The sequence below is a fragment of the Cebus imitator genome, unplaced genomic scaffold (assembly GCF_001604975.1).
Source record: "Cebus imitator isolate Cc_AM_T3 unplaced genomic scaffold, Cebus_imitator-1.0 Scaffold283, whole genome shotgun sequence".
NCBI classification, from domain to species: domain Eukaryota; kingdom Metazoa; phylum Chordata; class Mammalia; order Primates; family Cebidae; genus Cebus; species Cebus imitator.
The window spans coordinates 1,924,475-1,942,362 of NW_016107598.1; the positions used below are offsets into that span (position 1 = coordinate 1,924,475).

Here is a 17,888-nt window from a genome sequence, read left to right on the forward strand (position 1 = left end):
TATATTCTTTAAAATCCCAGATAAATTTCAAAATAAGCTTAAAGTATAAATCTGTGTTTTTAAGAATTGGCATATTTTTCAATACCTCAGATAAATTTCAAAATAAGGTAAGTTTTCTTATTGGTATGCAATCACATTTCCAAATTATAAATATGCTTTTGGTCCCACATCTTTTAAAAAGACATTAAAAATTATAAATATATGAAAAGGTTATACAATTCCAAATATTTTGTGATATGTAGGCTTAAAACTCAGCATAATTAGCATATGAAACTTAATCCAATTTCTTTGTATAATAATCTCCAGTCTTTCATTAAAGACAAACTGTTCATCTGAGTGAAAACATTTTTTAAAAAAATGGCAGTAAACCACTTCTATCTTAAATATTGGACCCATTTTTCCATAGTATCCATTCAATCAATACTATCCTACAGTAGTCAAAATTAAATTGAAAGTTTTCAGGAAAAGGAACAAAAATAGAAAACAAGTTCTAGACAAAGGACTTAGTTCTTTAGATTATTAACATATCTAACTAAGGTAATTAAGGTAATTGAACTGATTTTTTTTCTAAAGTAAAACCTCTATATCCAAGTGATATTTTCCACTTCAAAAAGTGACATCAGGAAACTATTCTTATATTCAATGATGTTACCAAGGCCTAAAACATTATCTTGTGCAAATTCAGAACTTATGGCACTTTCCTTTGAACTTCCCTAATGGTTGAGTTCTCAGAGAACAGCCAAGTTTAAATTACAGTTGAGCTGATGATTAAGATAGAGCATATTGTCTGGCCGAGGTGGCTCATGCCTGTAATTCCAGCAGTTTGGGAGGCTGGGGAGGGCAGATCACTTGAGGTCATAATTTTGAGACCAGCCTGGCCAACATGGTAAAATCCCATCTCTACTAAAAATACAAAAATTAGGCAGGTGTGGTGGTGCATGCCTATAATCCCAGCTACCTGGGAATCTCAGGAGGGAGAATTGCTTGAACCTGGGAGACAGAGGTTGTAGTAAGCTGAGATCATGCCACTGCACTCCAGCCCGGGCAACAGAGTAAGACTCCATCTCAAAAAAGAAAGAAAAAAAAAAGTCATATTAAGCTGCCAAAAGTTTTTGGTGCAACTAAAATGATGAAATTGATTTTCCTGCATAATCACAAACTGATTCTTATGGCATCCTCTAGAAGATTTCCAAAAATATTATCCTTTTGCAGTATAGCTAGAATAAATAGTGCTCCCAAAAGAACCACTTTGAAGATCAACTCTCATTTGGATGTTAAGGCATGACTTATTCATTTTAAAAAGAAAGTTCTACAAGTCAATATTTGTATCTCACATATTCTACCATTTCAGTGGTTATCAAAACCTCTCTCAGAGAGGGGTAGACAAAAGTATAAATGAAATGTTGTTTTGCTATTTTCCCATAAGCAAGGAAAATACTAACATATAAAATGGAGTCTGGTGATTATATATGTAATATATAAATATCCATATCATCTCTATTTCCTGATAAGAGATTGTAGTGTTTTATCCATCCTGATAAGCCAGGTAGTAACTCCATCTGAGATATATTATACACAAAACATATCTTCTCCTACCTAATACATTTTATGGTGACCATTTAGAATTTACAAATGACTAACAGAGGAAAGGCAGAAAGAGGCAGCAATTTAAAATCTTACAACTTAAGGTAAATTAACCTCCAAAACCTCTACCACCAACTAACACATGCTTGTTGTTTAGTACAGTCTAATGCCATGGCTTTTAAGGGAAAGGGAATAATCAAGTCTGCAAATGAAAGCCAGCAGCACCATCTACTGCTAATTAAAAGATTTTCACTCTTTTTGCGATTAATTTCTCTCTACCACCACGACTCCATCATTTAAAGTAATTCCAAAACATTGTTTCAGATCAACATTTAACCAAAAAAAGCACTGTGACTAATAATAATACTATGTTAACTTACTACTTTATATTTTACAGGATGCTTTTATCGAAGGGTAAGAAAACCAACTTTTGCTTTATAGCTATGTATTAATATAAAGAGCAAGGGGGAAAATAATTATCTTGGTTACTTACAAATTAATTAAAATCCGAAAAGAATCCAACAGACATTTATCAGCAAACTTTGCGGCAGAACAAAGCATTGATCCTTACATTTAAAAGGGCATTGGCCGGGCGCCGTGGCTCACACCTGTAATCCCAACACTTTGGGAGGATGAGGCAGGTGGATCAAGAGGTCAGAAGATCGAGACCATCCTGGCCAACATGGTGAAACCCCGTCTCTACTAAAAATGCAAAAAAATTAGCTGGGCGTGGTGGCGCATGCGCACAGTCCCAGCTACTCGGGAGACTGAGGCAGAATTGCTTGAACCCAGGAGGCAGAGATTGCAGTGAGCCGAGATCACGCCACTGCACTACAGCCTGGGCGACAGTGTGAGACTCTGTCTCGGGGAGCGGGGCAAAGGGCATCTTACCAACTTTGACAGGAACCAACCAAATCAAATCAACTTTTTATTGTATCAGTTCCTTCACTTTCTGATTTTTCTTTACTTGTAGCCATGTAACACCATGTGCAATGGCAGGCCCCTCCCCTAAAGAACTGTTATGCTTTGTTACCATATATACACATATACACATCTCTTTACTTCCCAATGACTGTGATTAAAGAAATACTCTGAAGCAGGCACCTGAGATTCTGGCACAGTGAAAACAAACTTCTTTCTACATATAGAGGAGAGTAGGTCTTACTACTAAAATTAATTTATGGAGACATTTTTCCATTTTTACAGTGTACTACTGTATAAGGCTTGAAAGGGCAAGATTAATTTTTCACTGTTCTCTCTACACTTGACTACTGCAACTCCTTTGTTACTAGACTGATATGAAGTCAAATACAATATGGAAGACTGAGTAATTCTGTGCTTCATTTTCCTATATAGACAATACTCAAAATCACCTCACAAATTTTATTTCTGAATCAACCCATAATGATTCATATTACCTGTCTGAATACAAAAAGATCTGTCTTGAGGAAATTAACTAGCTCTCACTGCAGTTTATAAATAAGCTTTACCAATAAATGTCTAATATATCTAACTCTGCCATGCTCTCCTGTTATTTCTACTATTCGTACTTGGTAAATAATTGCTAGAAATGAAGTGGAGAAAAAGGCAGTTCCTAGTCAACATAATTGTAATGGCATTAAATTGTCTACTCTACTTGTTAATGGCAAAGCAAACTGATTTAATTTTAGATTCTCTACTAAGTGTTTTTACTCTATACTATTTCAGAGCAAGCAATTCTTCCTAGAAGGAAAAAGGTCTATGTTTCTACTGAAGAAAGGGTATATATTTCTACTGAAGAAAGAAGATTTATTGGAAATGACAACACTAAAATTGGATTTCTGAAAAGGGTATTTCTCAAGAATAAAACTGAAGTGGAAAAAAAAAATTCTAAAAACTAAGTTCTGAACTTGTTATTTATGGTAATAATTCACTAGAAGGTCATGGCAAATAAAATTTAAAAGTTAATAACTACTGAATTAGCATTTTTCATTATCTGATACCACTGCAAAGAAAAACATTTCCTTTCACAGTGGAAAAAACAGAAGTCAGAATGCTTCAAACTGGGCCTATAATAAGGAAAGAAGATACAGTATCATCTTAAAATGACAGGGAAACACCAGCTCCATTCACTGAATGGAAATGCTAAGAAATGATCAATTTCCCCAAACAGTCCTTAAATTCCATGTTTAATGTCTGTACCTAAAACAATAATTTATTTTTAACTTCTCATGGAAGTTGATTCCTAAAAGGAAGTCTCTAAGACTTTGTTTATAAGTAATTGACTAAAATCTTCATGCCACTCTATTCAAAGGTTTTCGGACAAAACTTTCTAGAACTTAACTCCCCATACAGAGTAATATCTCCATACCCCCAGCCAAATACACATTCCTATCCCTCCTCTTCAAGGCAGATGGGAATTGTGCAGACTTATGGCTCATTTGGCAATTGCTAGGAAACCTCACAGTTCAGCATCACCTCTGAAGATGGCAATCCTATATATAACCTGAATTTTTACAACTACAGTGCAGTTAACGTGTAGAAAGAAGCCAAAATGTAATACATTTCATTATCCTGAAGTTTCAATATCACAGATAACAAGAGGTGGGAAAAGACCTGCTTGTAGAGCTTTAAGCATTGTTGAACATAACATATTACCGTCAATATCAAAAATAATTAAGAAATATTTTTTATGTTCTACATGCACACCTTTACAAATTCTGTTTCTTCAAAGCAGTAAAGGCTGGAGATCACCATTTTAGGTAAACTATGGCTTTTATCACAGATATTTTACAACATGCACCAGTAAGTGCCCTGGGTAGTAATCCTAATATTGTTTTAAGCCCTGTTCAGTTCTATATCTATGCTTTGCACCTCAGAAGTGAGCCTGCCAAGGCACTTAAAAATGTAAGTCTTTTGGGGACTTCAAAAATGGGCCACAATTTATACCACGCAGAAACCAATCCATCAGCAGTTCAATCAATCAGCACTTTCTTGCAGCACACAATATTATTTAAAAACTCCTCAAGTAACCAAAACCATGTTTAAAAACACTAAGATAAATTTACTCTTATCAAATGTATAGAGAATGGTTCTTGGCTTCCCCTAGCAATAGAATATGGTTTTATATAATCAGAATAAAGAAAAAGGAACCCAAACAAGTCCCCCCAAACCTAGGACAAAAATAATCCAGATAAAAACAAAATATAACAAAAACCCCAACACACTCCACACTACTTCACTTGAGGAACAATTTGCACAGCTCTGCATCCTTTTATCTGTCCTTTGAAGTGAGCTTTTCAATCAGTTCTTGGAGTGGTGCAAGTTCTCTTCTATCAATAAGGTTGAATTCCTATACATGATAAAGAAAGGCAGAATAAATAGCAAAAACATTATTTGCATATTATTCCAAAGTAAATTACCATGAACATTTGTTGGAAATTAGCTTTTGAAGTAAATAAAAGCAGAATATTTTTTCCCTTATTCACTAGGTCTGTGTCTTGGGTAAATCACTTAATCACTCCTGATACTATGTTTTTACATCTGTGACATTAGGATAAATCCCCCTAACTCATAAAATTATTGTGGGAACTAAATGTGATACTGGATATCAACTATTTCATGTAATGCCTGGCACAAAGTAACAATAAATGGGAGTTGCTGCTTCCTGTTGAAAGGAATGATCTGGACACCATTTAAATACAGTCAACCAAGTAGAGGTGCACGCGTGCACGCACGCACACACACACACACACAAACAAAAAACACACTAGCATCTCAGGCAAACTTGAGCATTATATGACGAGCAAAAACCTGGTTATAAACTAATGTATCTACAAGCTATCTTGCAAGATATGGTAGGAAAATAACATGAATACGGTTGAGTTCACAAATGATAAATTAAAATATTGTGAAGAACAACAAATGAGAAAGTCTGAATTTAATTTGTGCTCCTTTAGAAATTCCACCCGTCATTCTGAAGTTCACTGCTAAATAGATTTCCCCTGAACTATAAATTAAAAGGCTAGTAAATAGAAGTTTGTCTGCAATTCTGATCTTTTGCCATGGTAAGGCATTCTTAGCTTCAAATTTAATTCATTTATTAGCATCTATGATGTGCCAAGCACTATAGTTAAATACTGGAGAGAAGCATTAGGGGGTATTTAATAGCAGGACCACCCCTAAGGTTTGTAGAGTCTGGGCCAATAATGCAAATGGATATATATCATATGACTAAATTACTAAATTTTGTATTAAGCTAGTATGTGGTTAAGTAAACATGTTCTATCTTCCTACCTTGACAAACATACCCTCATAGCGACCAGGATAACAGATTCAAACTTAGAATTCTCCACGCTCAGCCAGGCGTGGTGGCTCATACCTATAATCCCGGCACTTTCGGAGGCTGAGGCGGGTGAATCACCTGAGGTCCAGAGTTCGAGACCACCCTGGCCAACATGGTGAAACGCTCTCTCTATTAAAAAATACAAAAATTAGCAGGCGTGCTGGGCGCCTGTAATCCCAGCTTTTCTGGAGGCTGAGGCAGGAGAATTGCTTGAACCCAGAAGAAAGAGGTTGCAGTGAGCCGACATGGTGCCACCGAACTCCAGCCTGGGCAACAAAGTGAGGCTCCGTCTAAAAAAAAAAAAATTCTCCAGACTCCTAAGGATTCTGCACTGGAAAGTAGTGACATTAGGAGAGCCAGCCTCGGGTGCCTGGCACTCAGATCTCCCTGCTTTTAAACCCCATCCATCCTGCACCTCAAGAGACCTCACATACGAGTGTGGACACTTTGGGTAATGTCCACATGCCCTCAGAAACAACTGCCATCAGCAACCCCTCAGGCCTAAAGGTATACATATCAGAGACAGAACCTGCCCTCAAAAGAATGGAGCCCAGAAAAAGATGCATAGAGACCCTGGAAATACGTTTTGAACCATGTGGACAGAGAATTCTGGGTTTCAGGTACCCAAGCAAGCACCAGAAAGGATCGAGATAGGTAAGTTTTTGGCCCTACAGATTCCTCACTCTGTGGAGAGGGGTGCAGGCTACAGAAGGACCAGAGCAGGTAACTCTAAATTGTGGGGCCCAAGGCAAGTGCCGCCCTTGCTTAATCAAACGGTGATACTGTAAAACTAATGACTTATCTTTAAGAAGCTCACAGTGTCCTGAGATACAAACAATATCAGATGTGGTAAATGCTATAAATCGATCCCCTGCTATTTGCTAGGAGTTGGGAAACACAGTGTAAGATCACTCAGCCAAGTAAAACTAACCCTTCTGGAGGGAGAACATACTCTCTTAAACCACCACAACATTAACTTTAGCAATTACGTTCTGCCTAAACCAAACACAGATGCAAACTTTAGGACATTTTCTTCGTTCCTTAGTTCTGGATATGGGATATCATGGTAAAGTAACTGTTGACAGCAACAGTTTTGGCAGGGTACAATCTCCTAAAGTATGTTTATATAGGTAAAATATGTGCCTTCAGTGTGAGGAGTGTATACAGTGGAAAATGGATACATATTTCTTAAGAGAACAGGGGAAGTTGCAAAAGCATTTATAAAGATATGCCTGTAGATATACAAAAACAACAGGAATTCAAGACTTGGGCTTCTGCTGATCACCACCTCTCCTTCTCAGCCTCCAACAACAACAATAAAAAACTGGTCAGCTCGTCTATTTCCACATCTTTTTCATTTCTGCCTGTTATTTCTCTTATTATTAGAGAAAGGTGAGAATACTGTCACTGTTCTTAGTCTACATTTCTAAGGCCAGTTTTCTGAAGAGTATAAAAAGAGAAGGTCAACTAGCAAGTCAAACCAAAGACTAACAGCCCTCTGGCACAGAAACATTCTTTGTGACATATTTTTTCCTCAGACATGATAGATAGTCCTTAACGTAAAAATTATTTTGAATGTGGTTTTAAAAAGAAGGACAAAAAATGAGTGATATTCAAAAGGATTCCTGGGTCAGAGTCTGCTAATAAAGATCCAGGGCAGACTGGAGTGGGTGAAGTAATAAAATGCCCAGGAGACCCAGTTTATCTACAGATCTGCCAAACTAGTCAGATTCATTATCAAGCCCATCCATATGGCCTGTTAACTGAAGCAAATCCAAGGCACAACTTTTCAAATCCACTTTAGACCTGCATGCCATCAACTTGGAGACTAATACAATTTAGAAACAAAAAGCCAGTCCTTGTCATCATGGAAAAGCATAGAGGAGGATGCAGACCAGAGAGATATGGCAAATTCCATCCTGACAGTATGGATGCAGTATTCACCTTAGAACTATGAAGATAAATGCTTACCCTGAGCACAAAAGTCCTCCTAATCCAACTTACCTGGACAAAAAAAATAAAGTGCTTGAAAGATGTATTTAGATGTGCTTCCTCCTGAAGTTGGATCACAGGGTCAAAATGCTGATGATAAATGTGAGCATAAACCCTAAAGAGGCGTTTGAGTATAGTTTTTGCCACAGACATGAAATTCTTTGGGAACGGGACACCTAGAAAAGAGATAAACAATTCCCTCTAACAACAGGAGATGATAACAAGACAACATGAGTTTGTCAGCAAAGGGCAACATAAATTACCAAGACAAGGCTGAAAAGAAGTAGTATTTGTTAATTTATACATATACCCATTATACCTTTTCAGAAGTTCTCAATATGTCATGAATGAAAATAAACTTCAAAGTTTTTATGGTATAAGAATCAGTGTTCATTATAGCCTGTTATGTCTCTAACATACGACATTACTAAAATGAAACAGATACACACCCAAGATGGTAGTGGAGCTGAAACTCACACTCAGATCATCAGATTTCTTAAGTCTCAATAAAAATATGTGCTGAACAGAAATAATGCATTAACCACGTTCAGTTTTGTTTAAAATGCTTGCAGTATATATTGTACTTTTTTCCATGGGAATTATTTCATTACTACTCCAGGTCTACATTTGTCCTGAAATTAGCTACATTCTCTATTCCACTCATTTATGAATTACAGCACTTTTACAGTACTGAAATATGAAAGTCAAAAAATATAAAATCCCTATGGAGAAGAGGAAACTCTCATATACTGCTGGAGGGAACATTGTTTGGTATGGCCACTATGGAAAACAGCACAGAGGTTCCTAAAGAATTAAAAATAGAATACCATATGACCCAGCAATCTGTCTTCTGGGTATATACCCAAAGGAAATGAAATAACCCAGTCATAAAGGTATCTGCACTCCTATGTTCTCTGCAGCATTGTTCAAAATAGCCAGGACATGGAAACAACCCAGGTATCCATCAACAGATGAATGGATTTTTAAAACTGTGCTATATATATACAATGAAATATTATTCAGCCACAAAAAGAGGAGATTTTGCAATCTGCCACAACATGGATGGATCTGGAGGACATTATGCTAATGTGACATGGTAAATGCCCCATAAACTGCATACCTCGACTATACCTCGGCTTTCCATTGAAACTGCTCTCTGTAACCCTAATGTGACAGGCAAGCAGTCCAAACCAATGCCATTTTGGCCCCTGCACCATTTTAAAACTTGTAATAAGTAACTAAGGACTTTAATTTCCACCCTACCCAGACAATGTGTAAACTAATGCTTATCTTGACTTCTGTGAACCACTTAAGTAACAATCGGAATGTCCAAAGTCCCCTGGCCCTCGGAATGTCCAAAGCCCCTCACCCGCACCCCCACCCAGGAGGTGGTTTACGGGCATAAAAGGTCTTGACACCCTCCTTTCAAGGCCACGGGTTAGAGAGGTGCAAGTTCTCTATGGCCACTGGCAATAAAGGCCCTGTAAGTTGGCCTAGACTTTGTCTCAGTGGTGATTTCACGCTCGCTCGGTTACAACACTAAGTGAAACCAGCCAGACACAAAAAGAAAAATATTGCATGACCTCACTTACATGTGGTTTTTTTTTTAAGTCAAATATACAGACATAGAGAATAAAACAGTGGCCGCCAGGGAGTGTGGTGAAGGTAAATGAAAGGATACAAAGTACTAGATATGTAGAATGAACAAGCCTAAAGATCTAATGTACAACATGAGGACCATAGTTACAAATAGTGTACTTAGTGTAGTGAGGCTGGGCGGTGACTCATGCCTATAATCCCAACACTTGGGAGGACAAGGTGGGAGGATCACTTGAGCCAGGAATTCCAAGACCAGCATGGGCAACATAGTGGCACCTTGCCTCTACAAAATATTAGAAATTAGCTGGGTATGGTGGTGTATACCTGTGGCCCCAGTTACTTAGGAGGCTGAAGCAGCAGGACTGCTTGAGCCTGGGAGATTGAGGCTGTAGTGAGCTGTGACTGTGCCACTGAACTGCAGCCCTGGCAACAGTGAGATCCTGTCTCAAAAAAAAATGATAATTTAAAAAAAGAATAGTATGCTGTATTCAGAGTTCTGCTAAATGAGTAGATTATAGCTGCTCTTACCAAGGGGGAAAAAATGGGTAACTATGTAAGATGATGGAGATGGTCATCTGTTTCACTATAATAACCATTTTATTATGTATAATCTCATATCATCATGTTGTCTGCCTTAAATATATACAATAAATTTTATCTTTAAAAATGTATAAAATCCCATATCCTCTGTTAAACATGCTAAATGATACAGATTGACAAAACAGCCAAATATTGGTACTACTGAGTTCAATGTCATCATACTGCCCTCATATTGCTACTGCTCACTTAATTATAGTTCACAAAGACACTTAAGACAAACCAAAGTGAAAGGAAAATCTATAAAATAATATGCACTCTTCAACAATGTCATAAAAAAACAAAAATGACCAAAATGCACATTTCCAAATCAAAGGAGGCTAAAGAGACAACAAATAAATGAAAACAAATAGCAAAGATTTTCTTTGCTATAAAGTACATTATTAAGAAAATCTGAAAAGCCCAAATAAGATCTATAGATTGGAAAATAGCATAGCATCAGTATAAATTTCCTAATCTTGATATCTGTACTGTGATTTTTCTAAGGAAATACAAAATCAAGTTTTAAAGGCATCATATATGCAACGTACTCTCAAACAGTTTAGGAAAAGGAATGAATGAATGTATGTGTATGTGTGAGAGAGGTTGGGGGAGAGGGAAGGGAAGGAGGAAGATGTTAACAATTAACAATCTGGATGAAGGGTTTGTATGATTCTTTGCACACTTCCTTGTGTAAGTCTTGCAAATTTTCTAAAAGTTTGAAATTGGATCAAAATAAAAATTTAAAAACTGTATTATGAGAGATAAGAGATAAAGTGGGGACACTCATCGAACCCTTATGATATATATATAAGTAATTTGGTCTTGAAAATTTGCTCTTTTATTACGAAAGTTCAAAGTGGTTAATGCATTCAATAAATATGTTTAAAATACTCCATAATAACAACAACTATTTATAGTGTCTTCACATTTTTTCCAAAAAAAAAAAAAAAATCATAAGATGTCAAAAAGTTCTAACATGAGAAGAGCAAATTCTCTTTTTGAGATAATCCGTTGTAAGAAGTTTGAGATGGCAAAAACATATGATCATCTAGATGTGAACAATTTCTACCCGATCAGTCTGCCCTTAAAAGTAAATATAAAAAAACAAAAGTCACTCAGCCAATAATAGGGCAACCCCTCAAATCTTGTTTTCTTCTCACATAGCTTAATATCTGAATCCATAAGATTCATATTGTAAGTCATAAATTCAAACTCCCTTTTGATGACAAACATATTACTGTATAACACTGGATAGAAGCCAAAAGAACTTCCCTAAATAAGTACATGTGACTGTGGCAGATGTTATTAGCTATCTACTCAATATCCATTCTCTTTTTTCTATAACATGAGCCAGATTGTTACTATCCCAGATATACTGATCTCATCATTTAAAATTATAAAGAGGGATCCCAGCACTTTGGGAGGCCAAGGCAGGCAGATCACTTGAGGTCAGGAGTTCAAGACCAGCCTGGCCAACATGGTGAAACCCCATCTCTACTAAAAATCCAAAAACATTAGCTGGGTGTGGTGGTACAGGCCTATAGTCCCAGTTACTTGGTAGGTTGAGGCAGGAGAATCGCTTGAACCTTGGAGGTGGAGGTTACAGTGAGCCAAGATCGTGTCACTCCACTCCAGCCTGGGCAATAGAGTGAGACTGTCTCCCAAAACATTTTTTAAAAATTAAATAAATAAAATAAAATAGAGGGTTTACCTTAATGTTCATGATTAGTTTGGTGTGAAAAAGAACACCTTTAAGTGCATAAGATTAGAAATATGTGTTAGGTACAGTAATTTAGCATGATTTCTGGCATAGTAATAAGCCTCTATCTAGAACTTTCTACCAAAAGGGCTTCTTAAGCCCTTCCTCTTACTTCAGGGAAGTAAGTTTATTCTCAATGATGATCATAATTATTTTTTAAAGTATTAAAAAAAAACTATTGTCTAAAAATAAACTCAGTGATATTGTAATCTAGAATATCAACAAAAACTTAACAAAATAATTACCTTAAGAGAGGGAGATCATTTATTTTCTAATAAACCTAGCCTTTCAGCTAATTATGCATTTAAAAGCACTAAGTTAAAGGGGAAAAGCTCAATTCACACAGGATAACTTGTTTATTTTACCACTGGGTTAACAAACTTTTGTGCCTCTTCTTGGGAACGGCGTAACATACACATACATCAACACAGCCCTAAAGAACTCTCCAACTAAATACAGTGGAAAAAGGGAGGAAAATTCTAGAAACATATAAAAGATAAATCAAGATGAATCCCAATTACAAAAATAATTATACCAATTTTTGATGGAAATAATGTCTCATCATCCAACTGGTCCTGAACCCAGGTCATCAAGTAATCAATATACTTTGGTGCAGAGCACTTAATAGGTTTCTTGATGTTCGTTCCATCTGCCCAATGATACTCATATCTACATTGGAGAGATAAAAAGCACACGGAAGATCAGTATATACTTATACATAGTGTATACATTTTATATATATTACTAATGTACACACAGACATGTTTTCAATACTCTGCTCCTCCAAATAAAGATATATTTTTAAATTGCCAGTGGACTACTTTGCATTTATCACAATCCAAGCTAAGTAGATCCCAGCAAACTCATGTTTTGTGTTTCTATACTCTCCTCAGGTCTGAATTTTTTTACATAGCTCTCATAAATAGCATTTATATTTTAGAATCATACACTATTGTAAGTAGAAAAACTAGCTTACTTCCTAGTTCTATGATGACCACTTTTGGACTTTATGGTTGTTTTTCTTCCTTTTAAAAACCACTTCTCCTTATGCAGTACAATTCTTTTTAACTTGGGGCTTTAAATTTTCCGTTAAGGATAGAAAATGACACAGAAGTACCAAAATAAAATTAATGAAAATGAGAATGATTTAATATTTGAGTACAATTAGCTGAAGGGCAAAACATGTCTTTAAAGAAGGTCCAAAGAAAATCTGCAACCCAAATAAAGGCTTTCAATATTAGCAGAACACCATCCTTTGATTCAATAAACATCTAATATGCACCTTCCATGTGAAACAGACTAAGTCAAGAACAAGAAACACTAAAATGAAAGCACTTTCCCTACTCTCAAGGAAAACAGACTAGTAGAAAAGACAGACTCAAAAGTGAAGACGTAAAAACTGTATGATAAGAACCCTAAAAGAGGCTGAGCATGGTGGCTCATGCTTGTAATTCTAGCACTTCAGGAAACTGAGGTAGGTAGATCACTTGAGGTTAAGAGCTCAAGACCAGCCTGGCCAACATGGTGAAACCCCACCTCTACTATACAAAAATTAGATGGGCATGGTTGTTTGTGCCTGTAATCCCAGCTACTCAGGAGGCTGAGGCAGAGAATTGCTTGAACCCGGGAGGGAGAGCTTGCAGTGAGCCAAAATGGTGCAACTGCACTCCAGCCTGAGCAACAGAGCGAGACTGCATCTCAAAAATAAATAAATAAAAGAACCCTAAAAGAGTTACACACACATACACACACACTGAATTTTGAGATAAGAAAGATGCATGCATACAGGTGAAACTCCAAAGTGGGAAAGTCTCTAAGCTGACCTAGGATTTAGTATTTTAGTTTCCAAAAGGTTACTTTTGCTGCTTAACTTCTCCCTTTGATTCAATTGTGTTTTTCTAACCCTGTGCCCAGAGTTTGGGCTAAATAATAGGTCAGTGAGACTGGGAAAAGAGATGGCAATATATAACAGAAAAATATTACAGGGTATTTTAAACAATAAAAATTATCTTCAGATAGGATAAACGAGGGTGCCTTTCTATTTAATCAGAACTACTTACACCTGAACAATAATATTAAACAAGATACACCTGAATTAAACATTCTGTAGAAAATTTTTCTGCCAAAGTGGGACAATAGGGATGACTATCAAGTCCCATTTTGAAGGTCTACAAGGAGATACTTTCCAACACCTCTTCATATCCTGTTTTAACTGTTTAATCACTTTCACAGTCAAAAGATTCTTTCTAATATAACATTAACGTTTTTAGTGTAATTTAAGCCTATCTTATCTCCTTGTTTGCTACTCTTAGAAGACAGAGACCATGAATTGTGACATTCTAGACATCATTTTGCCTTTTTTCTTTTTTTAAGACAGGGTCTTGCTGTGTAGCTTAGGCTTAAGTATAGTGGCACAAGCATAGCTCACTGCACCCTTGAACTCCTGGGTTCAAGCAATCCTCCCACCTTGGCCTCCCAAAATGCCGAGATTACAGGTAAGAGCCACCATCCCCGGCCCATAATTATTCTTAAGAGACAGGGACACAACCATGTTTACTACCTTATGTTAAGAAACCTTAACATTTTTAGGCCGGGCGCGGTGGCTCAAGCCTGTAATCCCAGCACTTTGGGAGGCCAAGGCGGGTGGATCACGAGGTCAAGCAATCAAGACCATCCTGGTCAATATGGTGAAACCCCATCTCTACTAAAAATACAAAAAATTAGCTGTCCATGGTGGTGCGTGCCTGTAATCCAGCTACTCAGGAGGCTGAGGCAGGAGAATTGCCTGAACCCAGGAGGCGGAGGTTGCAGTGAGCCGAGATCGCGCCATTGCACTCCAGCCTGGGTAACATGAGTGAAACTCCGTCTCAAAAAAAAAAAAAAAAAAAAAAGAAACCTTAACATTTTTAACCTTCCCTCACCATCATGTTTTTCATCTTGTCAATCATTTTCAGATGTTTCACATTCATTTTTAAATGTAAAAATCAAAAACAGGCAAAGTAAACCAAAGAATCATTTTCAATATCCTGAAGTGTTTTTAAAAAATATCAACTTTCAATATCCTAAGGCTTTTTGAAAAATAATTGTATGTTGCTTAGACCTTTAGAGTTTAAAACTATTACTCCCTAATCTCTTCTTTTTCTTTTGTCATATTTATACTTAGGATGACTTCCTTCATTCTGTAGCTCTATGTTGCCTCATTGTCTTTCTCATTCCACCTCTGACAGACTATTCTCTTTGAAATTTATTTCTGTCATCACAGCATGAACTTGTAAACTGCAAACTCCAATTCACAATTTCTTTTTTAATAATAATAAAAAACAGTAAGTGAGGGCCAGGCGCAGTGACTCGCTCTTGTAATTCCAGCACTTTGAGGGGCTGAGGAGGGCAGATCACTTGAGGTCAGAAGTTTGAGACCAACCTGGCCAACATGATGAAACCCCGTCTATACTAAAAATACAAAAATAGCTGGACGTGGTGGTGCGCACCTTTAATCGCAGCTACTTGAGAGGCTGAGGCGGGAAGATCTCTTGAACCTAGGATGCAGAGGTTACAGTAAGCCAAGATCGCACCATTGCATACCAGCTTGGGTGACAGAGTGAGACTGTCTCAAAAAAATAAAAAAATAAAAACAGTAACTGAGAACAAAGTTCTATGAGCCATCATTCAATACCACTTTAAAAGGGGCTTAGCATTTGTTGAATATTAACATCCTGCATCTGCTGTTAAAGATGAAGAACCATGACAACTACATGCTGTTAGCACTAATAACTAGGAAATGTCAAGATTCTCCAAAAAAGAGAGACAGGGAGGGAGAGAGGAAAGAAAAGAGAAGGAAGAAGAAAAGGAATGCAGAGAAAGAAGAAAGAGAAAGAGGGAGAAAAGAAGAAAAACAAGAAAGAAAGAAGAGAAAGAGAGGGAGGCAGGCAGGCAGGGAAGGGAGGAGACCACACACATTTAACATCATGCACGCACACATGCGTACAACAGTAGAGGCAAAGAGCTCTCAGGCCAGGAGAACTGGCTTTCTTAGAAGGCAGTGCTATTTAACTTTTCAAGGCATAACTAACCATACACTAGAAAAATTAAAAACATCTATTTCACAAGTGAAACTTAACCAAAGTGAATACCAGTAATACTGACAAGAATTAAGTAATACTAAAAGGGGACTTATTTCATTTCTAAATGCCCCCATTCCTCTAAGAAATCTTCCAAAATAACAAGTAACAGAAATTCACACTCTACCGTTGAGGATAAAACTAGGAGACACTTATGTCTTTAAACCACATTTTATTTTTTTTTTGAGATAGTCTCACTCTGTTACCCAGGCTGGAGTGCAGTGGCACAATCCCAGCTCACTGCAACCTCCACCTCCCAGGTTCAAGTGATTCTCATGTCTCAGTCTCCTGAGTAGCTGGGATTATAGGTGCACACCACCACGCTTAGCTAATTTTTTGTATTTTTAGTAGAGACAAGATTCACCATGTTGCCCAGGCTGCTCTCAACCTCCTGACCTCAGGCAACGATCTACCAGCCTCAGCCTCCCAAACTGCTGGGATTACAGGTGTGAGCTACCATGCCTAGCCTAAACCACATTATTTTTTAAAAGGGCTATCTTGACTAGACTTTTCAAAAAGGGGAGTTGGGGAGTGCAACTTAATTCATACAAATTCAAACAGGATGAGGAGAGAACAAAAGACGCACCTGCAACTATAAACCCCACACAAAGTCCACAGAAGACGTTTCTCCAAAGTAAACAGCCCCGTGAGGGGTAAAAACCACAAACATACTTCTGCACGAAGAAGTCTAAATGGAGGAAGGGAATTGACAGACGCTAGATTTTGAATAGCTCTGCAACTATACTCATCTCTATGGGCTAGACAGTGGTTCAAACGCAGCTTTGTGCCTTTCCTCGTGTGGTCTTCCTTTCTCTTTACTGAGAACTGCCAACTTTGACCTCCTCATATGGTATCTCCATATCTTTCCTGAGCTACAATATTATACCTCTGTTATGGGCTCTTTGATCATCTGACTAAAAATGAGTCTATGTAATGCATAGTGCAATATTTTTATGATGAATGCTGACATACGATGTAAAAGATATCTATGAAAGGCCTTACATTTAGGTACCACTAAATAAATGGTAACTGCCATTGCTATTATTAGTAGTAGTAATAATAAAACCCAGTTTCCAAAATGTACTGATTCAACCCACGTTTTCTGGGCTTTAAAACAAGGTAGCGAGCTCTGTCCTTGCGCCAAAAGGGAATTAAAAGAACAAATCTAACAAGTTAAATAAAGTATGTATGAACAGCATAAGAAATATAACAATGAAACATTATTATAAAGGTAAAAAAGTTTAACAGTCTGATGAAATCAGAAGGTTCTGACAGAGAAGCATTTGATAATAAACTTTAAGATCAGTGAGTTTTTTTGAAATATTGACAGAAAATGACAGGAGTGAAATGGGAGAAAAGAAAAATATCCAAGAAAAGAAAAGAATAAGTGAGCTTCCAGAAGGTGTAAGTAATGGAGGGGACAGCAAAGAATTTCCAGTAACCTAGTTAGGATAGACCAGAGAAGACACATAAGCAAACACAGGAAAGGCAGAACGGAGGGTCACAAAGCCCAAGCTAAGGAATCTAGATTAATAGTCACTGGCAAACCTCAAAAAGATATGCTAAGTAGAGAAATCACATGGTCAGAAATATTGTTCTTCTCCAAGAACCATAAACTAATATAAAAATGAGAACTGATCATCACCCATGTCTTACTTTGGGCCAGCTGACATCACTGGACAACTCTCTTCTGTACAGAAGTCTGTGATGGTTCCATAAAGCATGTTGATCTGATTGAAGAAATCCACAGCTGTAAAGCAAATATCAGTTCTAAGTAAAACAGAATGGCTAAATTTAAAATGAAATTTTAATTGTGCTCAAACAGAATAGGCTTATCAGTGTTTTTTCCCCAACAAAGAACAGGTAAAAAGCATATACAGAAGTCTCAATACATTGATATGAGGACCTTGTGAGAGCAACAAGGCAAGCACAG

The 17,888-nt window shown here is 37.1% G+C and overlaps 1 protein-coding gene across 2 annotated transcripts in view; it reads right to left on the minus strand.

The window, feature by feature from the left end:
• Nucleotides 1-2,625: 2,625 nt before the first annotated feature.
• MOB1B (MOB kinase activator 1B) overlaps nt 2,626-17,888 on the minus strand; it is a 78,425-nt gene continuing 63,162 nt past the window's right edge. For both annotated transcript variants that reach the window (XM_017501635.2, XM_017501636.2), the window contains exons 3-6: nt 17,612-17,705; nt 12,373-12,506; nt 7,913-8,076; nt 2,626-4,915 (exon numbers count right to left, since the gene is read on the minus strand). In XM_017501635.2, coding sequence (XP_017357124.1) covers nt 4,838-4,915; nt 7,913-8,076; nt 12,373-12,506; nt 17,612-17,705 — 470 coding nt within the window. In that variant the 3' untranslated portion in view covers nt 2,626-4,837. The remainder of the gene's footprint in view (nt 4,916-7,912; nt 8,077-12,372; nt 12,507-17,611; nt 17,706-17,888) is intronic.